This window comes from Candoia aspera, chromosome 8, assembly GCF_035149785.1.
Source record: "Candoia aspera isolate rCanAsp1 chromosome 8, rCanAsp1.hap2, whole genome shotgun sequence".
Lineage (NCBI taxonomy): Eukaryota > Metazoa > Chordata > Lepidosauria > Squamata > Boidae > Candoia > Candoia aspera.
The window spans coordinates 72607869-72633745 of NC_086160.1; the positions used below are offsets into that span (position 1 = coordinate 72607869).

The 25877-nt window shown below is 41.2% G+C and overlaps 1 protein-coding gene across 2 annotated transcripts in view; it reads right to left on the reverse strand.

Moving 5' to 3' along the window:
* Positions 1-25877, reverse strand: part of CTNNA2 (catenin alpha 2) — a 586207-nt gene that overhangs the window by 443635 nt on the left and 116695 nt on the right. For both annotated transcript variants that reach the window (XM_063310026.1, XM_063310025.1), the window contains exons 3-4: positions 22654-22849; positions 1228-1394 (exon numbers count right to left, since the gene is read on the reverse strand). In XM_063310026.1, coding sequence (XP_063166096.1) covers positions 1228-1394; positions 22654-22849 — 363 coding nt within the window. The remainder of the gene's footprint in view (positions 1-1227; positions 1395-22653; positions 22850-25877) is intronic.

A 25877-nucleotide genomic window follows, 5' to 3' on the forward strand; every position in this document is an offset into this window, starting at 1 on the left:
GCAATACTAAAGAGTACAAAAAATGCAAACAAAACAGTATTAAAATTATAGGAATACAGAGATTATAATGTAAAAAAGTAAGAGTTAAAATACTAGTATCAGCAATAAACGACTGTTACAGATGCACATAATTAAATGCAAAAACACTGACCTATTAAAATGCTAATCTGTTAGAATACCATTAAAATACTATACTAGAAATCAGTAATCTCTCAATGATTTTTATGGGAAACCATGGAGATTTTATAAAACCAGTAAAAAATCCAATAAAAGAAAACAGGCTCCATCGTCCTATAGTTTATATTCTTTCATACAACGGGGGCATATCTGATAAGCTGCTAGACAATATATGGATGATAATGTGGCCTTTAACAATGGGAACAGCAAAGATGTATTAGGAATTCCTGGCTGGACAATAGTATGTTGGAGGGTGGGACTGAGTACTTGTAATGGGTTTACACCATCCCCAACTCTTCACCTCTTTCCCTCTCTGTGATGTCCTTTCACGTTCAGATTTGGATGTACAAGCCCAAATCTAAACAATGGATTCAGGTAGGACAATCACATTTTCTCTCTTAAGCCAAATTGTAGTATTTATGCCCTGAAAAAGTAAGTAGTGTGGACCAAATGATTTGGAGGATTAAAAGGCCATCAAATTGAAACAGAAAAGGAATTCCTTTTGCATACACCACGTCACTGAAACATGAAGTTCACTATCACAAGATGGAACAGTAACTACCAACATGAGTGGCTCTGGAAAGGATTTGACAAATTCATTGAAGATAATGATTCTTAGACATGATGACTGTATATTAGCTTGAATATTAATGGAAAAAAGCCTCTTATAAGTTGCAGGAGAAAACAGTAAGGAAGATATCATTGCGTTCAGGTCCTGCATTTTGGCCTTGCAAGAACAACTGATTGCTCACTGCCCATAACTACACATAACTGCCATGGGGTTGTCTTTTTCCAAGATGTTTTGCTAATGCCTGGTCTGGCCAACAGTCATGGGAAGCCCAAGTCTCCCATCCAAATACTGATCAGACCTGGCCCTGCACAGCATCTGAGCTCAAATTCATCCAGGTAGTTCCATCTGCTCAAAGCACATTCTAGCTTAGTGATATTTGGAGTCCTTTACGTTTCATGCAGTATATCACAAAGTATATCTACTGCAACCCACCCACCTGCCTGCACAGGAGATAACGTGACTAATTTAAGGGGACTTACAATTTTCAGGTGAGATAAAAGCCTCATGACATCTGCCATATCAGCCAGGATGAGCAAGCGAGTGACAGCAGAAAGTAGAGCTCGAGCCGCTCGGACCATCGTGCCTCGTTTGACAGAGGAACAAGGATCGTCAGCAAATTCCGATGAAGCAATTCTCATGGTTTCACCTGAAAGATTATTAAAAACAAGCACATTAAAGCACCTGGTTAGAAAGACCACCTTAGTAACTAGCCTGGAATTTCTATTTGACATCAAATAGATAGTGTGCTATATTTTATGGTGTTATTAAATAAAATGTGAATTGAAGTTTGTACAGTTGGGCTTTACAAATCGTTAAGAACACTGATACAGCTGAAGTTTAAACTTATGGTGACATTAAAAGCAGGCCCTAATTATGTTCTGAGTTTATAGGCGGGATTAATGATTAAGTGCAATTTTTTTCATGCCCTACACAGAAACTTTGAAGAAAGTGAGTTGTATTTTCTGAATACTCGTGCAATTTTCAGAAGCATTAAAACACCATGTAAATTTTTAGAAATGCACAACTAGTCCTTGGGATATACAATGGCATTTGAAACTTAGAAGTACAACCAAGAAAAAATCCTTCCCTTGATACCCCACTTTAAATCTAATATTTGAATCTAATAATTCGAATAGCCCAGAGCACAATCCAAATCAATCTAAAAGAGTTCCCCTATTTTGCTTTTCTTGCTCTTTCCAACATTGGCAGATCTCTAGCAGAAACCTGGAATCCTTAAGAGAAGCTGTTCTGTTGTTGTTTTATATCTATCCAACACATAATTTGGGGAAGAGAAAATAAAAATGGTTAAATATTAAACATCATAAAATATTAACAAGCATTAATTTGCAATTAAGCAGAGTAAAATATTCTGAATTTAATACATTTGTATGCATATATTCTGTTCTCTTTTTAAAAAGCTGATGTATTCTAGTGGCAAGACATTGTAGGAGGAGACCATGATGCCTCTTAATAAAATGTGTTAGTCAGAAAAGGTGCCACCAGGCCTCTCCCAGTGACAAGGGAATATGTTCCAGAGTGGAGTACAGAATCATAGAATTGGAGGACCTCATTTAGGCTGTTGAGCCCAATTCCTTGATTGGAGTGAGAATCCAAATCCAAAAACATCTATACAGATACCTCTCTAACCTCCACTTGAACACATACAATGAAGAGGAATCCATCACTTCTCTAGATAGTCAGTTCCATTCCAGAACTGCTCCTACTTGGTTATGTGCCATCAAGTGTAATGGTTGCCTATTCTAAAGCACCATCAGACTCTTAAGTAGGAATTCAAAGATATCTGATTTATTAAAGAACAGTATGCAGGATCACAGAGAAAGCTGAGAATGATGAAAGCGTGGGCAAATTCAAACTAAAAACCCTCAGTGCAAATGAGATCCCTCCCCCGCAGAGTCTTCTCAAATCCACAATCCCAGGTGCTCCTAACGGTTTCTGATGGTCTGCGGGAAAAGGCCTTGAGCAGAGAACATAACCCAAGCACATTCCATTCCCCTGATTCCACATACAGAGCTTGGCACAAGGTCTCACAGCAGCTCCCTCCCAAACAGAAATGCGTGTCAGCGCCATGGCATGGGAAACGTTACAATGTATAAACTACATTGAATCAGTGAACATGACATCAAGTCGGTGTTGACTCTTAGCAACCACACAGATAGTCCCCATGATGATCTGTCCCTAACCTGGTCCTTCAGGTCTTCCAACAGTGCACCCATCACCACTGTAACTGAATCCATCCAGGTTTGTTTTCTTGCCACAGTATTTTCAGGACTTTTCTCCAGCTCCAAAGTTCAAAAGTGTTAATACTCTTCCTATCCTGCTTCTTCAAAGTCCAAAGCTATTATGATTAAGTCCCCCCCTCTAAATATTCAATCTGAATCTACCTTCCTGTATTTTAAATCCAAAATTTTGTGTCCTATACTCTGAAATTAGAGGGAACGTGCTTTCAAATTCTTGAAACGTCCTATCATACCCCCTTACTTGCTTTTTCTCAAAGCTCAGCACCTCCAATCTTTGTTCACACATCTTCATTTTTACTCTCTGGATCATCTTCGCTGCCATTCTCTGATCCTGTTCCAATATGAATGCTTAAAGTGAAGTGCCCAGAACTGGACACAATACTAGAGGTGGAGTCTGACCAAAACAGAATCAAGAGGAATGTGCATTTTGCATGGTTTATGAATTATACTTTTGTTGATTCCGCCTAACACTGCATTTGCCTGCTTTGCAGTCATATCACAGTGCTGGCTCAAATTCAGTTTGCAATCTACTATTGCAAAAATGCATTATCTTTGTCTAAATACTGGGAGATCTCAAAAGCAAAAGACTCCCCGCTACCAAAGAATACTGTAGAGAGTTTCAAACTATTGACATTTTTTAAAATTTCAGAACTTCAGGGAAAATCATTAACCTATCATTCTCAAAATAGTTTGCCAGCCTATCATGCCAAATCTCATTCTGTTCTTGAGTCTATGAATACCGCAGTTCTTGTGTTCACTGCTGTGGCCCTCTATATGCCCAATTTGCCTGTTTCCCCTAACAGCTGTTTTAAGTGCTAGCAGCTGCTTAATAACATTATGACACAGCTCATGGCTAAAACATGGAAACAGTGACCAAACATAGCAGATTTAGAAAGCAGCCAATCAACAGAAAAAAACATGACCTATAAAAGGCTGCCTCATTTAGGTGTGATCTTTGGATATAACGGAAGCTGATTTTGTAAAAAGAATGTGGTGCCTCAAAAGAAGATATGCCAACCTACTTCTTAATACTGCCTCCAAAGATAAGTACAGCAGGTGTTTTGCAAATGGACTGAAGTAACGTTGTGAATAAAAGGCATTATCAGGCACTTAGCAGCAGGAGGGAATCAAAATCTACAACAAAAGGTGAGAAAGAAATTCCGATACATGCATCTGCAGAATAAAAATGCTAGAGACTTGTTTGGATATGGAAGATTTCACTAGTTATAAAAGGAAGGGCCTTTAGGATCTCACACACAATCCAACCCTTCACCTAGAGCCAGTATGGTCTAGTGATTAAGGCAATGGGCTAGAAACCAGGAATCTGTGAGTTCTAGTCCCAGCTTAGGCATGGAAGCTGGCTGGGTGACCTTGGACCAGTCCCTCCCTCTCAGCCCAAGAGCCAATCAGGCTTGGTATGAGAGTTCTAGTCCGGCCTTAGGCACGAAAGCCGGCTGGGTGACCTTGGGGCAGTCCCTCCCTCTCAGCCCAAGAGCCAATGAGGTGTAGTAGGAGAGTTCTAGTCCCGCCTTAGGCATGAAAGCCAGCTGGGTGACTTTGGGCCAGTCCCTCCCTCTCAGCCCAACCCACCTCACAGGGTTGTTGTTGTGGGGAAAATAGGAGGAGGAAGGAGTATTAGGTATGTTTGCCGCCATAAGTTATTTATAAAAATAATAAAGGTGGGATAAAAATTAATTAAATAAATAAATACATTTGCTGCAAAGGAGAAGGCGGCAGGGTTATGCAAGGAAGAGACCCCGAAGACTCTTCCCCCATGTTTCTCCCATGAGTAATTTTGATACAGCACACAGCAGCAATCAGCATTTTAACTTGGGAAATTTGCCAAAGAGTAAGTGCTCGGTTTTTCAGTGATCTGGCAAATCAGTATATCTTCCAAGACAACCTGTTCTAATTCTCCCTTGTCAAGTTCTTCCACACTCCCAGAGTGTGTGAACACTCCCCGACAACTCAGATCTCATTGGGGTTCTTTTGGGGATCCTCTTTTAGAATTTATTTAACTTTTTTAAAAAATGCTTGGGTTCCCATAGCCCTTCTTCATAGACATGGTGCTCCCTCTGGTTACAGGGCCATTGGAATCAGAGAGAATGCTAAAGCAAGGCACATGCTGGCATTGGTGGGAAGGGCAAAGACTAGGAGCCCTTCTTATTTCTTGTGCTATTTAAGCCTGCAATGGATAGAATCCATGTTGTTCTTTCCCTGGCTCTTCTCCTACTCATTAATCCAGGACAATTATAGACTGCCAGCACCATAAATACAAGATATTACAGCAACGATAGGCAGCCTCCAAAAGTTCTGGACCTCAATTCTCACCACTTCCAATCAACATGGCTAATTACTGTACAAGGGATCATGGGAGCTGCAGACCTAAAGTTCTGGAAGACACAAAGTTACCTACTTCTACTTTGAGGAAGTGGGCAGGATACTCAGAGCTGTTATGAGGCCACCTCTAAGTTAAATCCATGTCCCCTTGGCTGCCTCAAGGCCATTCAGGAGTTGAGTATGGTACAGTCCAAGTAGTGGTGAATTCATCTCTGAGTGAGGGGGTGGTTCTTCCTGCCTTGAAAGAAGCAGCGGTATACCTCCCCTTCAAGAAACAATCACTGGACCCAACTCTGGACCTGTTTCCAACCCTCAGCTTTTGGAGGTAGAAGGTGTCTGGCTGCAGCTTGAGAGGGCTCTGGGAGAAACAGATTATCTGGACTCTTTTCACTCAGATTTCAAGCCAGGATGTACTGCTAAAACAGCATTGGCCATGGTTATGGCAGGACTGGGATAGGAGTAAAGCGACTCTTCTTGTCTTCCTTGACCTTTCAGTGGTTTTCAGTACTATCAATGATAGTATCCTTCTGGGCTGATTTCAGAGTTTGGCGGGGGGGACACAATTTCACAGTGGTTCTCCTCCTTTCTCTGGCCAGTTCCAGTTGGTGTCGGTGGGGAGGAGAGACTGAGCTCTAGAACCATGTTTTATGGAATTCCTCAAAGTTTGATACTCTCCCTCTCCTGTTTAACATCTACTGTACATGAGACCACTGGGGGAGATCATCCAACAGCAGAGGGTCAGGTATACCAGCACACCAATGGACGAGTTTCTCCAATCCCTACTTTTCCTGATTCCATTTTCATTGTTGCTCTCAGTCATCTTTTCCATAGTTTTTACTAATATGCTAGATTCTAAGAATTTAGAAAATACTCAGGCCTCCAGGTCGTGTTCAGCTGAACTTTTAGGGAAGTCTCAATTTTGGATGGCTGAACAACCAAATCATCAGAGTTCTATCTGAAGAGGGGGCAGCATGCTTCCCAGTACTTGCTTAGGGGAACAATGGGGAGAAATGGATTGATCTCCAAACAAATTTAAGTAAGGTGCCACACCCCAATATCTGTCATTTTCTTCCAGAAGGGTTCATTCCAGCTTCTTATCTATCATCTATCACAATTTTGAAATTTCGTAAAGCTTTCACTTTAGCCAGGCTGGATGCACTGCCCTCAGCAGTCCTTTTTGGACGTTTTAAGGGTACTCCTATGCACCTTCGACTATGTCCATGTGGAGACAGCTCAACAGAAACCCTAAGCCATATGTCGTTATATGGTTTCCTATATAAGGACTCTAGACAGATCCTTATATATCCATTATTGAAGAAATTTCCAGGCAGGGAGAGTGACTTCTTATCTAATGTTACTTCTTTCGGACAAGGACCCAAAAATATCCTCCCAGGTTGCCCAGTTCTGTGCTACCATCCATACAATATTCCGCACCATCACTTAGATTTTGAATTTCTTAACATAGTATTTTATTTCAATTCATTTTAGAATTTTCATTCTTAATTAATTTCGGAATGTAGTATATAAATTGCTTTTGTTTATATATATGTGTGTGTGTGTGTGTGTGTGTAAGATTGTTGCTATTGTATAGTTTTATTGTGTGGCCTTAGGGCTGTAATAAACGTGATGATGATGATGATGATGATGATGATGATGATGATGGGAGAAATGGATTGATCTGCATCTCCTGCTTGAGAACTATGAGAAACAAAACTATGAGCTGGACTAAGGTAGGCCTTCTTGGTGTGAGTCACCAGAACTGTTCTTATGCCCTCTGCTTTATGGTATGCAACCAATTAATTAAAAACTGGACACAACTGAAACAGATTCCAAAGAGTTCTTCGGATCCTTTTTCAATATGGCTTGGATGCATGAACTCTTTTTCCCCTCACCTTCAAATGTGATGTTAACCATCCTACTCTTCATTCCTTAGGCATGAGATACCCATATTGTGGGGACACGGAGGGTGAGGCATTGCAGCTTAAGAAGTATGGTTTTGTGCTGGGCTGTAACTACTGTCACTAACCGTGAATAAGATACCTATCTATCAAGGCAAGTGTTTTGTTTTCCAATGGATCCGAGCTCTTTCTCCTGGAAAGCATAATCTGCTCAACACCATTTCCTTCTTTGAAGAGGACAGAACTGTGTGCCGCTGATATACTTAGATCACCCCCTAATGAGCTGCATTCTGGTTTTAAGAATGTGTGGAACTACTTCTGCCTTACAACACAGATGACTGGAGACTTTCAAACAAGGGAGGGGAGACAGAGATTCACCTATGCATGTCAGGAATAATTGCTCCAACCAGTGCCAACACTTTATATTTAATGAAGCCTGAGGTACACCACTTCTTTAAATAACAGTGATTAGCAATTCTTCTGACAGTGATTCACACTCCCACTCTAACTTTCTAAATTCTAAGCAGCTTCATTAGCTTCCTTTAAATAGCTTCCATCTATTTGTCTCAAGTGACTCTTAATGCTATACAATTTTTTGAAAGTGGGCAAGGGTAATACCACAGCTCTCTCTCTCACAATGTTCAGTAAACCTACTGTTGTGTATTAAAAAGCTCATTATGACTGAGTAGCTTTAGAATCACAAAAACATCAATGTCACTTAAAGACTGTATAGCACACTGGCTTTCCTAAGGCTATTAAACATTTTAGAACCAATCACCCACAGCTTCACATAAGACAAAGGCTATTAAATGAATACATTAAATCTATAGATTTTAATTATTGTAACTGCTGTCTTTCCCTGGAGAACTTGAAGAAGGATGCAGAACTTTATCGTCTTTCAGCCACAAAGCTATCAACCTTATATGCGGTGCCTAGCAAATGTCACCTTGCTATAAAACCAGATTTTTATTCTGTATATGTCACATTGTGAAATTTTGTCCATCAGGCCAATTTACCCCCTTTGTTGTTTATTCGTTCAGTCGCTTCCGACTCTTCGTGACTTCATGGACCAGCCCACGCCAGAGCTTCCTGTCGGTCGTCAACACCCCCAGCTCCCTCAGGGACGATTCCGTCACCTCTAGAATATCATCCATCCACCTTGCCCTTGGTCGGCCCCTCTTCCTTTTGCCTTCCACTCTCCCTAGCATCAGCATCTTCTCAAGGGTGTCCTGTCTTCTCATGATGTGACCAAAGTAGTTCAGTTTTGCCTTTAATATCATTCCCTCAAGTGAGCAGTCTGGCTTGATTTCCTGGAGGATGGACTGGTTGGATCTTCTGGCAGTCCAAGGCACTCTCAGAATTTTCCTCCAACACCACAGTTCAAAAGCATCGATCTTCCTTCGCTCAGCCTTCCTTATGGTCCAGCTCTCGCAGCCATATGTTACTAGGGGGAACACCATTGCTTTAACTATGCGGGCCTTTGTTGTCAGTGTGATGTCTCTGCTCTTAACTATTTTATTGAGATTTGTCATTGCTCTTCTCCCAAGGATTAAGCGTCTTCTGATCTCCTGACTGCAGTCAGCATCTGCAGTAATCTTTGCACCTAGGAATACAAAGTCTTTCACTGCTTCTACATTTTCTCTCTCTATTTGCCAGTTATCAATCATGCTGGTTGCCATAATCTTGGTTTTTTTGAGGTTTAGCTGCAAGCCAGCTTTTGCACTTTCTTCTTTCACCTTCATCATAAGGCTCCTCAGTTCCTCTTCGCTTTCAGCCAACAAAGTGCTATCATCTGCATATCTGAGATTGTTAATGTTTCTTCCAGCAATTTTAACTCCAGCCTTGAATTCCTCAAGCCCAGCATGTCACATGATGTGTTCTGCGTACAGGTTGAATAGGTAGGGTGAGAGTATACAGCCCTGCCGTACTCCTTTCCCAATCTTAAACCAGTCCGTTGTTCCGTGGTCTGTTCTTACTGTTGCTACTTGGTCGTTATACAGATTCTTCAGGAGGCAGACAAGATGACTTAGTATCCCCATACCACTAAGAACTTGCCACAATTTGTTATGGTCCACACAGTCAAAGGCTTTAGAATAGTCAATAAAACAGAAATAGATGTTTTTCTGAAACTCCCTGGCTTTTTCCATTATCCAGCGGATATTGGCAATTTGGTCTCTAGTTCCTCTGCCTTTTCTAAATCCAGCTTGTACATCTGGCAATTCTTGCTCCATAAATTGCTGAAGTCTACCTTGCAGGATCTTGAGCATTACCTTACTGGCATGTGAGATGAGTGCCACTGTTCGATAGTTTGAACATTCTTTAGTGTTCCCCTTTTTTGGTATGGGGATATAAGTTGATTTTTTCCAATCTGATGGCCATTCTTGTGTTTTCCAAATTTGCTGGCATATAGCATGCATTACCTTGACAGCATCATCTTGCAAGATTTTGAACAGTTCAGCTGGGATGCCATCATCTCCTGCTGCCTTGTTATTAGCAATGCTTCTTAAGGCCCATTCAACCTCACTCTTCAGGATGTCTGGCTCACTGACCACACCATCAAAGCTATCCCCAATATTGTTATCCTTCCTATACAGGTCTTCTGTATATTCTTGCCACCTTTTCTTGATCTCTTCTTCTTCTGTTAGGTCCTTGCCATCTTTGTTTTTGATCATGCCCACTTTTGCTTGGAACTTACCTCCGATGTTTCTAATTTTCTGGAAGAGGTCTCTTGTCCTTCCTATTCTATTGTCTTCTTCCACTTCTGCGCATTGCTTGGTTAAAAATAATTCCTTATCTCTTCTGGCTAACCTCTGGAATTTTGCATTTAATTGGGCATATCTCCCCCTATCACTGTTGCCTTTTGCTTTCCTTCTTTCTTGGGCTACTTCTAGCGTCTCAGCAGACAGCCATTTTGCCTTCCTGGTTTTCTCTTTCTTTGGGATGTATTTTGTTGTCGCCTCCTGAACATTGTTGCGAACTTCTGTCCAGAGTTCTTCCAGGATCCTATCTATTATGTCCAGTCCCTTAAATCGATTCTTCACCTCCACCGCATATTCCTTAGGAATATTAGTGAGCTCATATCTAGCTGATCTGTGGGTCTTCCCTAATCTCTTTAGTCTGATCCTAAATTGTGCAATAAGAAGTTCGTGATCTGAACTACAGTCAGCTCCAGGTCTTGTTTTTACCTACTGTATAGATGTCCACCACCTTTGGCTGCAAAGGATGTAGTCGATCTGAGTGAGTTGTCTTGGCAAAATTCTATCAGCCTATGTCCTGCTTCATTTTGTTCTCTTACCCCCTTTACTCCTATATAAAATAAATGAACGATGATGATAAGGACTATTATAGATCAGAAGGTTCGCGTGCAAAGAGCACCCAATCTACTCTCTGGGCATGAATGGGAGCTCCAGAAACAATATATAAATGTTGATACTAAATAATATATAACTTTTTTTTTTCTTTTGTGCTTTTGAGTCAGTCTTGACTCCTAACAACTATATAATCAGGTCCCTGTAGTTTTCTTGGCAAGGTTTTTTGGAAATGGTTTGCCATTGCCTCCTTCCTAGGACTGTGAGAAAAGAACTGGCCCACAGTTACCCAGCTGGCTTTGTGCCTAAGGCAGAACTAGAACTCGCAATCTCCTGGTTTCTAGTCCAGTGCCTTTAACCACTACAAACTGGGTCTCAACAATAGTTATAGTTAATAAATAACAGTCTGTTCCAAAACGGCACATGGCTCATTTTTCAGCAGAGTTCGATTTTTCACCAAATGCCAGCTTGCATAAAGCTCATCCATTCTTCTGCTTATCAGTATAAAAATAAGAGGTATTAGATTAAAAGAAAAACATGCAGAAGTGTAATAAATTGCAACCAGCATTGACCTATTCTTGCGTTCTGTAAAAGTTTAATATTTGACATTTTGGCTGCTGATAAAAAAAAAATCTGAATTTCACTGCAGCTTATGTTAATGCAATATAGATAACCTCTTATCAAGGGATGCATAATGCATTAATGCTTTAAGAACACAACAATCAAAATAGTCAAGCAGTCAGATAACACAGCAAAGTCAGACTATTATTTTTATATATGCTATTACTCCTTCAAGGAACTGTGAGGAAGACAGAAAAATTGTGTTAGTTTTTGTCACTTTAAAGAAGAGGATATTTTCCCTTTGTTTTATCAAAAATCAATACTGTTCACTTAGAACTAAAAGTATAAACTTTATTAGGATCTCAAATGTAGACTAAAAGGTCCAAGATACTATAATTCACATATTCCTAAAATTTGCCTTGCACAGATTTAAAAATTCCACTTGCTCATCCCTAGATATATGCGAACATGTATCCACAATGGATAATCTGTCAAATTATCCTGCTGAAATGCAATCGTGTTAAAAAGAAGGGGACAGATGGATTGAAGAAGAGGACAAATAGGTCTAAGTCATTATCAGGATTTCAAAATTAAAAGTGATCAAAGGCAAGTATTTCACACTGCCGGGCAACTCCAAAGGAGCAGAGTAACTGCCATGAAAAGAAACTGATCTTAATTTGTTGGTTTCCGGGGTTAAAGTACAAAGCCTTAAGAAGCTATCACTCTTTGGACTTCAGGTCAACCCTGAGGCTTTGGGTAATGAGGACGCTGCCTGCTAGGGAAATTTTGCTCAGACATTACAAGACATTACCTCTGGCTTCTGGACTCAAGTACAGTGGTAGGACTCAGACCTTGTGCTGCATCTAACTCTGGGTCTCTTAAGCATGGGAAATTGTAACCAATGCTACAATTGGGCTGTAGCTCTTTTTTCACTTCCTCACATACTGTTTCATATAATCACATGAATTGGATTTATCTGATAAAGTTTTAAACTTAAGATTGAAAAATTGAGAACAGCAACTGATAAGATCAGGATTTAAAAGAAATATTGGTGGGTAAGAAGTGACAGAACCTGACCATTTAGGCTATGCATCTAAGTCTGCACGCACAAAAGTTAAAACATAAGAAAATGCCAGATCAAAAAAGCTGAAAATCCATACAGGCTGCATGTTCAACGCTATAGTTTAAGCATCTTATAACTTACATTTCTCTGCTTATAATGTCAGATCATTGACTGGTAGTCCAGAAGTCTAATAGCTGTAAAACTAAAACAAAAATAAAGATGGTTGAGTTTATCCATTAATTCAGCCATAATGTGGTTTGTTGGATTTTGGCTTAGTATGTGATATGAATCCTGTCTTTGTGACCTATAAACTATGTTCAATAGCTTAGCATTCAAGTTCATCCAACTGTTTATTTTGTTTTATTTTATTAAATTTATATGGCTGCCCATCTCAAATGCATGACTTTGGGTGGCTAACAATACTTAAAAACAGAATAAAAATAATATAACAGAATTATAAAATAAAACTGTTGTTTATTCAATGTGCAAACTCAACCACCTATGTCATATATCACTGCCTAACAGCAGGCAGGGGCCTCTGAATTATAATTGTGCTATGTTGCTTCAACAAAAGGAAAGCTGAACTTGGAGAAGTTGTTATAACCCATTATGGTGGTTAAGTTCTCCCTTGACAGAGACATGAGCTAAGCAATCTCATTTCTTGCAGAAGTAGAATGTAATAACTGTGTCCTTAGTAAGCACAGCTGAGTTATAGTTATAGTGCAGATATGAGACAGAAATTTTAGAAGGAAGCCACAACAGAAAACCTCTGCAACCAATGTATCAATGCCACTTCTAACTGCATCTGTGATGATCCAGGGTCACAATAAGATGAACACTGTTTAAACTAACAGAGGTAGTCACTTTCTTCAGTGCAATGCAAACACCATGAGAAGGGTGAAAATATGTATAACATTTAGATAGGAGAAAGAAATCTGAAGACACTGTCAAGGGGAGGGGGGGAGGAAGGATAAAAATGCCTAATTGAAATCAGAAGAAAAAAGACATGATTTAAGATTTTAAAAAATGATATATATGGTGAATGCCTAAGTTCTGAACTATATATATGAACAAGTGCACACCAGAAGTAGTAAATATGTGCCCTCTATTCTCCAAAAGTCAGGAAATCCTAGCAGAGTAAAATTTGGAAATAATACCAATGAGCTACTGATAAGAATGCTTCTGAGTTTCCTGGTAGAAATCTAGTTATTGCCCATTTCATAAGCAATAAAAATACTTAGACAATCTAAAATAATTGACTGCTAAGGTAGATAATTAAGAGCAGAGACATCGCACTGACAACAAAGGTCCGCATAGTTAAAGCAATGGTGTTCCCCGTAGTAACATATGGCTGCGAGAGCTGGACCATAAGGAAGGCTGAGAGAAGGAAGATCGATGCTTTTGAATTGTGGTGCTGGAGGAAAATTCTGAGAGTGCCTTGGACTGCAAGAAGATCCAACCAGTCCATCCTCCAGGAAATAAAGCCAGACTGCTCACTGGAGGGAATGATATTAAAGGCAAAACTGAAGTACTTTGGCCACATCATGAGAAGACAGGACACCCTGGAGAAGATGCTGATGCTTGGGAGAGTGGAGGGCAAAAGGAAGAGGAGCCGACCAAGGGCAAGATGGACGGAAGATATTCTAGAGGGGACGGACTCGTCCCTGGGAGAGCTGGGGGTGTTGACGACCGACAGGAAGCTCTGGCGTGGGCTGGTCCATGAAGTCACGAAGAGTCGGAAGCAACTGAACGAATAAACAACAAAGGTAGATAATAATATTTAATAATTGAAAAAGTGCACTTCCCAGAACAGGTCGCATCTGTAATGCTTAAGAACGCAATATTTTACAGGCACTGACAAAGCATCCCAAAAAGTTAGCAGCAACTGCACAGAATGGAGAAAAGCATCAGGAGACCCAGGGGTGAAAATGGTTCTGTTCAGATTTTGTTCAGGGCCTGAGCCAGTCCTTTAGAAAAGAGGCTACTGTGGTTTGGGTAAAGTCAAATCCCAGACAAGACACAGAAAAAAACAAAAGGTGGTAACTATTTTAAAATTATTTTTGACATCTCCATTCCAGGAGAATGGAAATATGCTCCTTTGAATGGAAATCTCTGCATTCCCACGTGCAGGGCATATGCCTTTCCAGAACTTGTGCTGAGAACCTTGCAGGCCTCAGGAGCTGGAGATGCTTTCTAGCGTATCTGTACAGAAGATTCCTAATTCTCCCTTCATATCCCTGAGGCTGCTTAAATAGGCCAGGAAGAGAGATGTCAATAAGCACAGGTACATTCAGAGAGAAACGCCAGTGCATCACTCAACAAACCTCAGTTACTTAGCAAGTTCACTCAGGTAAAGGTGCCCATACAAGCAGATGATGGAGGAAAGCTGTGTACGTCCAAAGGAAACACCAGAGTGTGCTCAGGCATCCAGATGATGGTAAAAGACCAAGACCAGTCCACGTGAAAGGCCAGTGCATGCCTGTAATGTCCAATAATGTCAAGGATTGTTTGAGATGAGATAACAGAGAAAGAAAAAGGATAGGAGGTATAATTCATTGGGGACATTTTCATTGTTGGTCTTGGATGATGTTGCATTTCCGATTTGAGACTAGGGTGCAACTTGGGGGTCCTCCTGGACTCACAGCTACTGCTTGACAAGCAAGTGGCAGCAGGGGCCAGGAGGGCCTCTGCACAGGTTAATCTTGTGTACCAGCTGCATCTTTTCCTTGACTAGAAGACATTTCAGATGGTCACTCACATCCTGGTCACCTCACAACTTGTCAGCCCTTCCAGGTAAACCAGACCGGAAACACAACTAGATAAACTAATTCCACTTTATGGTGAGGCTACATCAACAGACTCTTGCAAGTCTGAAAGTACGTGTCTCCTGCCCTCCCTATTTATCACTTGAGTGGTCAGGGTGGGACTTCCCTAAGTTTCCTCTTTAGACTGCTATCCCCTCGTGGACTTCCTTTCCTTTTATCTGATCATTCCCTAGGCCCAACAGGGTCAAACTGCTCCCAGATAACAAGGTAGATCCGTTCCCTCGGCATCTCCACAGACCCCGCCTCGTGCTTGGAGTCCAACTTAGAACAGATCCAAGTGATTTTGTCCTGCAGATGCTCAGCTAATTCCTCTGCATGTCCCTGAAGATAGGTCACCGGGGCACCCTGTCCTGAGTACGGATGGTGAGCAGGAGGAGGCCCCTATCCAGGCAGGAAAGCGCATGCGTAGTTTAGAGACTTTGAGCTGTCATTCAAAGAAACCCAGAACAGACCCGCCTTGAGTTTTGGGGTTTATCTGTCTGGGTTTTCCCACGCTTCTTCAGTTTGGTAGGATTTTCTGTCTGCAATAGCAGTAATAAAACACTTGAGACTTTCTCCTCGTCTCGGCATGGTCCTTGCTTAGTCAGGACACACCCTTCCCCAAAAGAGATCGAGTAATTTTAAACAGGGCCATTGGGAGGCATTCTGCGGACATGGTAAGAACGGAGAAATACTGACGCTCCGCTGCTCTTACCGCCACAAGGTAGGCCTTAATAGCGGCTCTAACCTGTGTTCAGTCAGATTTGGGCTCTGTCTTCCTCCAGCAGCTCTCTAGGTGTCTCAGAACCCTCAGCTCTTCCATAAACCACAGGGAGTATCAGGGTTCGATGGGCCAAGAGAGGCTGCACAGGCACTATCCTGTCCAACGCCCCTGCCACCTCCCTATTCCAGGCCGCAGCCAGGTCCTCCTCTGGACCATGCTGCAGATGGACAGGTATAACCCCCAGCTCCCTCTGGAACCCTGCTGGGTCCATCAGTCACCAGGGGCAGAGCAATCGAATGGGTCCTGCCTCCCTGCGGAAGGGGGCAGCACAAGAGAATCTCAGGGCCACCAGGGCATGATCTGACCATGACAACAGGGACATCTGTAACTCTCCCCTCAGATCACATTGCCACTGCTCTGACAAGAAAACCAAGTCTGCGGTGAGGCCACTGTCTCGAGTCAGGTCCCGAATCATCTGGGACAGGCCCATGACTGCCATGGTAACCACGAACTCCCGAGCCACCTTCGAGGCACGCCCCAGGGACGGCAGGTTGAAGTCCACCAGAACCATAAGTCTGGGGAACTCTACTGCCAGGTCCCTGAAGGCCACTATGTATGGCACCCACTGTCCTGGGGTTTTGGAAGGCCCTTAAGACCTGGTTCACTTCCTGTTAGGAGTGCCATAATGAGGGTTTGGAATAAATATAAAGCAAGACTGTCTCCTAATGTACCATTATGGTTGTCACCTCATGAAGCATTCGTTAGAAGAGAAAATGTGGGAGGAACAAGTTGGTTAAGATCTTTAAACTTCGAAGAGGGTGAACTGAAGCTTAAAACAAGGGAACTGTTAGAGTTGGAAGGTTTTACATGTCATTGGTTCACATATGTGCAGCTGTCAGAATGTTTTAAAGTGGATGAAAAGAATTTTAGATTTGTCAGTGAAACAACTCAATTCGAAATGGAACTCTGTATAAATTATGAACATGTTATCACAAAGATGTATAAAATGTTGTTACAGATGAATTTAGAAGACGAACGTGTTTAAAAATGTATGATTAAATGGGCTAAGAATTTTGGATGCAATATTATGTTGGAGCAATGGGAAAACATGTGGAACAAAGGTTTGATATTTACTTTGAATTATAACTTAAAAGAGAATTCTTATAAAATGATGTATCGTTGGTATTTAACTCCTGATAAATTGTCAAAAATGTGTAATGGAGTAACGAATGTTTGTTGGAAATGTTCTCTTGGTGAAGGAACTTTTTATCATCTCTGGTAGACTTTAAGAAGGGTAAAAAATACTGGGATCAAGTATGTGCTAATATTCAAAAGATTCTTAAAGTGGACATACAAAAAAAAAACCCTAGAACTGTTCCTTTTGCGTTTGATTGAGAAGCAGCTTGAGAAACAACATGGGACTTTGCTTTTATATATGATTACAGTAGGAAGACTCTTATATGCACAACAATGGAAAGATCCACAAATTCCTACAGTGGAGGAATGGCTGATTAAACTGATGGAGCTGGCCCAAATGGCCAAGTTAACAGCGTTGATAAGAGAAAATACTGTTTCTGGATTTATTTTTACTTGGCAACCACTTTTAGTCTACTTGCTTGTGTCAGAAAAAAATGAAGCTTTGATTTTGGGTTTTAGTGATTAAATGGTTTGTTTTGATAGAAATAATTTTACTAAGGTTTAACTAATGGTAAGAAATTATATTTGTAAATGCATTTATATCTGTATTGGAGAAGGTCGGAAGTCACTTTCTGTTTCTGTTTTCTGTCTGTTTTGCACTTTTATAGCTTTTTCTTCTTTTTTCTTTAGTCCTATATTCTAGCATATCTATATTCTAAATTTTGTATTTTAATCATACTTTGAAAATTAGTAAAGTTCTTATTAAAAAATAATACCTGGTTCACTTCCCAGGCCTGGGGTAATGTGTCTGTGAAGCCCCTCTCATAGTTAGTGGTAGTGGTAGTGGTGGTAGTAGTTGCTCTTTAGTCCAGGAGGTTCTGTTTTGTTCTGTATTTAACTGTTTTATTAATTGTATATTTTGCTGTTATATGCTACCCAAAATCTTTTGGAGTGGAGAACCATAAGAAACATGATGATGATGATGATGATGAAGATGATGATGATGATAAATTTTGTCTGAAGAAGTACTTTGTCTTTGTGGAATTGACCCTGCCTGCATAGCAAAGTGTTTGTGAAATTGAATTCATCCTGTTGAAATGCATAATGTTCTCCCTCTCTTTTCAACGAGGTGATTGCTAGGAGAAGGACAACCTTGCATTAAGTAGCCAAAGGTTCAAACAGTATTAATGAAAATGTCAGAACATGAGAGAAACCTTAAGGAGGATAGGAGGTGTGACAGACGGATGCATATTATGCAGTTCCTTGAGGAAATTCACAGCAAAGGGGTATAAGCTGTGGCATGGAATGTTGAAATTGCCACCAAACAGACGTTTTGTCATGTTCACTGATTCAATGTAGTTCATACGTCGTAACGTTTCCCATGCCATGGCGCTGATGCGCGTTTCTGTTTGGGAGGGAGCTGCTGTGAGACCTTGTGCCAAGCTCTGTATGTGGAATCAGGGGAATGGAATGTGTTTGGGTTATCTTCTCCGCTCAAGGCCTTTTCCCGCAGACCATCAGAAGCCATTAGGAGCACCTGTGGATGTGGACTTGAAAAGATTCTACGGGGGGGAGGGATCTCATTTGCACCAAGGGTTTTTAGTTTGCATTTGGCGCGCTTTCATCATTCTCAGCTTTCTCTGTGATCCTGCATACTGTTCTTTAATAAATCAGACATCTTTGCATTCCTGCTCATGAGTCTGATGGTGTTTTAGAATAGGCAACCATTACACGTTTAAGGAAGACAATGGAAGTTCCCATAATCATCAGAAATAGAAGGAACAGAAAAATTACTTGCAGCAGGTGGGTAACTAGATTAGTTGGTCAAGTAGCCACAAAACACGAGACAAAAACTGAATCAGATGCATAAGACCTAAATGGAGATTGATGGGCAAAGCCATGACAATATTCTCCAGTTCCCCTCATCCAGGAAACAAGCTGGGAATCTCAAGGACTGCAGATTTGGATGGCAAATCTGGTCTCAGTTTTAAAGGAGATCTTGTCAAGCTTCTTGCCTGAACTAGGTCCTGTGAAAACTGAAGAAGAGATTCAAATACCATGACTATCTTGGCCCCCCGGTGGTTAATCAGGATTCATGGAGGTGAGCCACAGCAATCTTTGGAAAATCTTATCATGAGCAGTACAAAAATGCACCCTGTGCCCTACTTTCACACAATATCTTGGACACAGTATCGTCTCTGTTCACAAACAAGTTGACTGTCAGCATCACCCCTGCTGAGAATATGTTGAGAACCACCATCCAGTGGTTCTACTCATGAAATGAATCTCAGAGAGGCTGAGATGGTCTTTAAGACTATTATGTAAATCTGAGAAGGTACAGCTGTGAAAGCAACCAGATGAGAAATGTAGAAGGAAAGCCCTGCAATGCCCAGCATGAACTCTTCCTTCCCTTTGTTTTCTTCCCTGAGACTCCCCTGAGATCCCGCTAAGACAACCTGAAGAGCACTGGACCGTACCTGGTTTCCAATTATAAAAGGAAAATGCTGACAGCACCTGAGTGTGTGGGTGTAGATTGGAGATTGTGTCCTGTGGGAGAACAGGGAGGAAGAATTTGCAGCCCTCAGGATAAACTGCAGCTTAGCAGGCAACTGACAGTGAAGGAGGAGCAGACTTAGACTTCAGCAAACCAACAACAGCCAAGCTCAGAGAAGAAGCAGAACCCAGCAGCCTCGCTACCCCAGCAGAGATGCTGAGAGCCTACAGCTTATCAAGCACCTTCCTTCGCCGCCGCCGCCGCCACCCCCAGCTCCCAATGCAGACTAAGAAACTCTTCAGCAGCAGTTCAGAGCAGCAGCTGACAGCAACAGAAGCCAGCCAACCTGAATGTGGCTACATGGTGGCTAAAGACTTTGTTATAAGCTCAGGCAATAAAAGAGAACAGGACTGTTTAGCAAGCAGATAAACACATTTCCGTGGTGGCTTCCAGGGTATGGGAAACATTCATCCAGATGCCACAAGATAATGCCCATCTGGAAATGGAAGCTTACTCCTCTACCTGATGCCCTGATGAAACAGACCGCCAGCAGCCACTGCCCCAAAGTCAACACTGTTCACATGAACTGACTTCTGGACTTTAACCACTACTCATCCAAGAAGTTGAACAGAATGGCATAAAGGAACATTGTACAGATTAACCGCACTGAAATCCTAAACCAGAGAAAATCCTGCAAGGGACAGAAAATATTCCTAAAGCTGCTGCTAGTGCAGCCGTTGAAAGAAAACTGACAGAGTAGATAGATGGCCATTGCCTTGCACAAGCATACAAATATCTTCAGCCCTGGAAGGGTTTTAACACACAGCCCCACTCATAGACACAGGGAGACCCTGAGGAAGAAAGTGAAGGTGTGGGGGGAATGGGAATCTTTACACATTTTGGAACGGTATATAAGATAATTAAATCACTTTGTGGACACTGTCAGTGAATTTCTGAGCAGTGAGGGGATATCTGCCCTATCTATGCTCATACATCTTCCCGCTTTCCAGTGAATTGCAAGCAGAATTGTCAAGTGGAAAATGTTTGTGATTTCCTGTGGCTCTTCCTAATGAACAAATGTGTTGCAGCTCATCGGGATCTTTCCATTTTGTATCTCCCCTTTGTGCTCATAGGCAAAGGACCCCACCAAAGCCTCTTACAGCCATGTCCCATCTATTAGGGTCAGGAGGTCAGCTGCAAGTTTGAGAGGAGAACAGAGGATAAGGAAGGAGGAAGGGATGGATTTGGATGGGACAGGCAGACAGACCGACCACAGACCACAACAAGACGGTGATTCATTTGCCAACACACTACCTGCAGTGTATGAGCCAATCCCTGTGATGAGAAAGGCCTTTCTTTCCCCTGTCCCTATCCTGGCATTTTAACAGAAAAATGAAAACAAAATAGCTGTTTCTGCAGACACAGACCTGCCCTTCTCCATCACTATGAAGTCCTGAATCAGACCAAAGCTCTGCACTTCCATTTCAGACCTCCATAGGAATTTCACTGCGAAGATTTAGTTCAAGGATAGATTTAGTTGAAATCGGACTGAATTCAGGGTTTGGCTGAATTTGATACATGCCCTACTTCAGAAGTTAACTTCTAATAACTATATTAATTTAGTTAACATTAAAAATTATGGTAGAAGACAGTACATTAATTTAAGAAGGCAGGTGATAAACTGAGATATACACAGCTAAGTTTTTACTTTCCCTTATGTATCAACAACCTTTAAAGCCTGCTTGCTGCTCACTGCTTCAGATTATTTCAAATATTACTGCAAAAGGTAAAAAGCAACGTATCTTCTAAGGTCCCACACAGGGTCTGTTCATTCATCTCAAGTGCTTCATATCACCCAGGAACAGAGAATATAATGCCTTCCACAATCTCTATTTTCTGAGAGCTGTAAAATAATTAATGGATTTGGAGAGGGCCTGAGAAGACTAACAACGGAATATTTGCATAGAGTGACATTTAGCACATAATATTCACAGAATGAATCCTGGCAAACTTGAATAACAATTGAAACAGATAGCAAATTGTTAGAACTGGCTATAAATATTTTTCCCAGTAAAATCTGATTACAGATACATTGATACAAACCCCATAGGGACACAGTTAAATTTAGCAAGTTCTCTATACCCAGTGGTTGCTATCAGTCCAACAGAAACAAGGAGGGGAAGGAGGAGGAATAAGAAAAGTTGAATGAAGATTTTTAATGCAGCTGTTTCCAGATCTTAAAGTTGGAAGCAACTTTCAATATAAGAAAATAGGAGCTGTGTTTATCAGTAACAAATGTTTTCTGATTAGTCAGTCTGTATGGGATCAGACTGCAAGATAGACAAATTATAGGATTCTTTTTTTAAAAATTGGGAGTATAAAGTATTCCCCCCTTTCCTCTTTTGACTGCTAGTGCTCTGGATCTTCAGTCTTACTACACAACATTTACTCTATTTTTGTTTTATTTTTTGTTTTTTTCCTGCCAGCACAAAGACATATACAGGTAGTCCTCATTTAGTGGCTGCCTCATTTAGTGACCATTTGCAGTTACCACGGTGATGAAAAAGGACTTTTGCAGCCAATCCTTGCATTTATGACCTTTGCAGGTCTGTAAAGCAAAGGAAAGCTGAAGTAAGAGCATAAGCACATGCGGTTTCACTTAGTGACTGCTTCACTTAATGACTGAGTTGCCAATCACAACTGTCATCACTAAATGAGGACTACCTGTAAAAAAAAAGCTTCAAGAGAAAAGGTAGGCTTGTAATAATTACTAGTAAATGGATTCTCCTTTCTCCTTTTGAAAGGAGCTCCGTTACTCATTCAAAGCTAGTGAACTTCAGTCAACAAGAGCAAATGAATAAATTGAAGCATATGTAAATCACATTAATTGATGCCATGAAATATGTTGCTGGGACTATAATTAAACCTAAGTTGAAAAGCGTGATTACGCTCTGTAAAACATTGTTCCAAAGTTATTCTTCCACAGCTGACAACTGTGATAATAGATTTGACAGGGAGAACTGTAACTCATATAATCTGTTCCCGTGAGAGGAACAACATGATGCCACGGTTGGCAGCACCCATTTCAAACGGTGGGTTTACAAACAGCACCCCAAATTCTCCAGCAGGTCTGCTAGTGAGACTCACGTAAAGAGAGATGGCGTACAGAGCAATTCCGAAGCGAGGCAGCTTGCCAGTGGATTAAGAACCACACAAAGCCTCCTAGACAGCATTCAAAGTGTGACGTGTTCATAGAATTATCACCACCATCCTGCAGATAACTGCAATCAGATTCCTGCCCCTTCCCCAGAGACACACCTTGCTTGCGCACATCCTCCACTGCCGCCACCAATTCGTCCTTCAGGTCCTGGCTTTCTTTTGCAATCTGCTCTCCTTTTTCCAAGAAGTTCTGAGTAGCTTGTTCAACCGAAGCTGCCAGGACGTGAGCTTTTTTGGATCGACCTTTCTTCTTCCCCGATGGCCCTTTGTTGCTTGTGTTTACGAGGGTCGTCACCTTGGAAGGAGAAACAAACAAGGTTCTTTGTAAGCATCATTGTCCTAACAGCCAGGAACCATGCTGAGACAAGGAACAAGTCTCTAGTGTTTTATTGCTGCTACATAACAGGAAAATCCTAACAAACTGAAGAAGCGTGGGAAAAACCCAGACATATAAACCCTGAAGGTTAAGGCGGGCCCGATCTGTGCCTCTTGGAATGGCTACCTAATTCCTCAGTGCTACGCATGCGCTTTACAGCCTGGATGGGACCCCCTGCTCGCCATCCTTACTCATGACAATCATCTTAATTTGCTCCACACCCAATTGTTCTGAGGGAGGTGAGTCAGTATTTGTGAGAAGCCCACTTCTTTTTCACTGAATACCGAGGTTTTGTAAAGGGTGTTCTAAAGCAGGACCTCAGCAGAACTTAACCTGGTCAGGTCAGTACAGGAGTAGGTTGAAACGAGCCTCCTCCTACTGATCACTTAAACCTTTCACTGTTTAATTGTTCTGATTGTTTAAAGAATGTGTTCTTTTGCCAACTGAACTGTTTATTGTTTTAATAATGTTTCACGGAGTGGTGATCGTACTTTTGCTGTTTCAGTTATATGTCCGTAAGACAACCTGAGCTGTTAAAAGATGCAGGCAACATGCACATATACTCACACAGGCCATCAATCAACTTTCAGCCCCAACTTATGGATGGGAAGGGTCAGAGACAGCAGATATGACCTCCCTCCATATGTCGTTCTTATTCCATGTGGTTTGTGCAGAAAGAAAGGACTGAGGGAGGCCCTGTTACTTTGGATCAAGCATTGGCACTTGATTGCCAATGCTACATCTTCATTCAGGCATAAAAAAAGCATTTCAGAAGAATATCTGCTTCTTGAATACACAAGGGAAAGAGAGACATAATCTGGAATTTCAGTAACTTCTCTTTCATGTTGGCTGAATGGAACAAAAAGATGTGGCTTTTTGTTTCTGTAGCTGAATAGGTAATGGAAATTCTTACTCATTTTCTTTGAAGAGAATATATTCTACCACCTTTAAAGGATACAATAACAAGACCTGTACTGAAGTCACCTTTCATTTCCATCAGCACAGACAATTTTTGGCCACTTTCAAATCTGCAGCTTTGAATAAGTTTCTGGGCAGGATGGTTGGGTCACAGATCCAGGTTTAGGAACACAAACAGCTTTGATCACCATGGTTATCACCCTAGATGAACCACACCAGGAGCAGAATAGGGGAGACATCCCTATGGCATTTGATATTCTAAAGTGTGGTTCCTCCAGGATGACTTGCTAATATGGGTTTTAAGGACAACTTTTTATGGAGAGTTTAACGCTAACCATTTCCCAAATATGGTACTGAGGAACTTCTGGTCAGCTATTTGGCTTCTGGCTTGATTCCCCGAGTCTCTGTTTTCTGCCCTATATCACTGGGGAATACCATTTGGAGTTTGGGCATGGGAATTAGCATCGTATGGCCAAATGCCTTTATAAGTGATCACAAAGAAAGATGGAGAAAACCTGCACTATGAACAAACTGACCAGATAAGACATAGGTCCTGTTGATCCCCAAATAAATCTAGCCTGGGATTAGGATTAAGTGGGATAGTACTTAAAACTCCATCTTTCTGAAAATTTATCTGATCTGACAGTGAACAAAAGCTTAAAATGATTTGTAGCCAAGATATTTCGAGAACGATTGTTTTTTGAACCTGCAGATAATTTTCAGTTTTTATTGAAGTTACTTGAATAGAGCAACCAGGACCTTCTCTTCACTTTGTTTCAGATGGACACTACAGACCATTCTGTTTCATCTTATTTCCATGCAGTGTAATCATTTTGTATTACTGTAATCTTCAGCTTTAAAGTTGTTTTCAAATTTTATTGTACAGTATATTGTGCTTCTTAGCTTTATCATGCAATTTTAGGATTCTATAATTTTGCATTCATTCATTCACTGCACTTATATGTGCCTTTTCCAAGGAACTCAAAGTAGCCTACAAAGAGATAATCCCTACTTTTATTTTGTATGTTAGTACTTGGCAGATAGAGGATGCAGTTAAAAACTTCACAAACAAATATTCCTTTTGTATGAGGTTCTTCCTTTTGAAACCAGAGTGAGAAGGTAACTACTGCAATTTTTATATGGCCTTAGGAGAGCAAAAATAATCACCTGTTCAAAATAGGATTATATATTAGGTAAACATCGCCCAGGGCTCTGCTGCTACTGGCTTCTTCCTGTCTTTATTTGAAATTTCCTTTTCAAAAATCTCATCCATCATCAATAGCCCTCAAACACTAAAAGTAAGAATTATTCCCTCTTGACAGGCCAGCTTCTCAAACCCTGACTTATTTATGTGGAGGCAGAAAGCCATAGATTACTTCTTCTCTTTGGCCTTTCCCTTTTCTCTTTAAATAAAGCATTAACAGCCTGCCAGTTCATGGGGATTTCAGATCTCCTTGTGAGGTTTACATCAACCAAATTTCCATAATAATGACAACTGTGCTCCTTCCAAGCAGTTTGGCCATACATCTGGGGAGCTGCTGTGGTGCAGCTCCAATGTACTAAGAATACAGATCCTCCACCACCACCACCATCACCCACCCACCCACCCACCCGATCACTGTGTGTTTCTGAACTTGGTGTTCCATAGGATGGATCACAAAGTTAACAGAACATATAACCTTGTATGTAAGACTGGTCAACTCTTCTAAAAGCTGAATGGCTTACATTTACCTATGCATCTGCTGGCAAGTCAAAAACTCTCCAAGTATGAAACTAGTTTGCTTGCAATGGCATCTGCTGGGGGGGTTGTGTAAAAAAGCTAAGATGGCAGATGCAGGGGCACTACAGAAGCTACTCCACCCCTGTACACATGTGCCATGTGGACACACGTACAAAAGAAGTGGGGCTTGGATCATGCGGCCACAATAGCCATTTTAAAATATTTTATTTTAAACGCTGCTATTTCTTTGCATTGTAGTCTGACAACAATTCTTTATTATATTAGGCAATTGGAAAACTTTTGCAGATT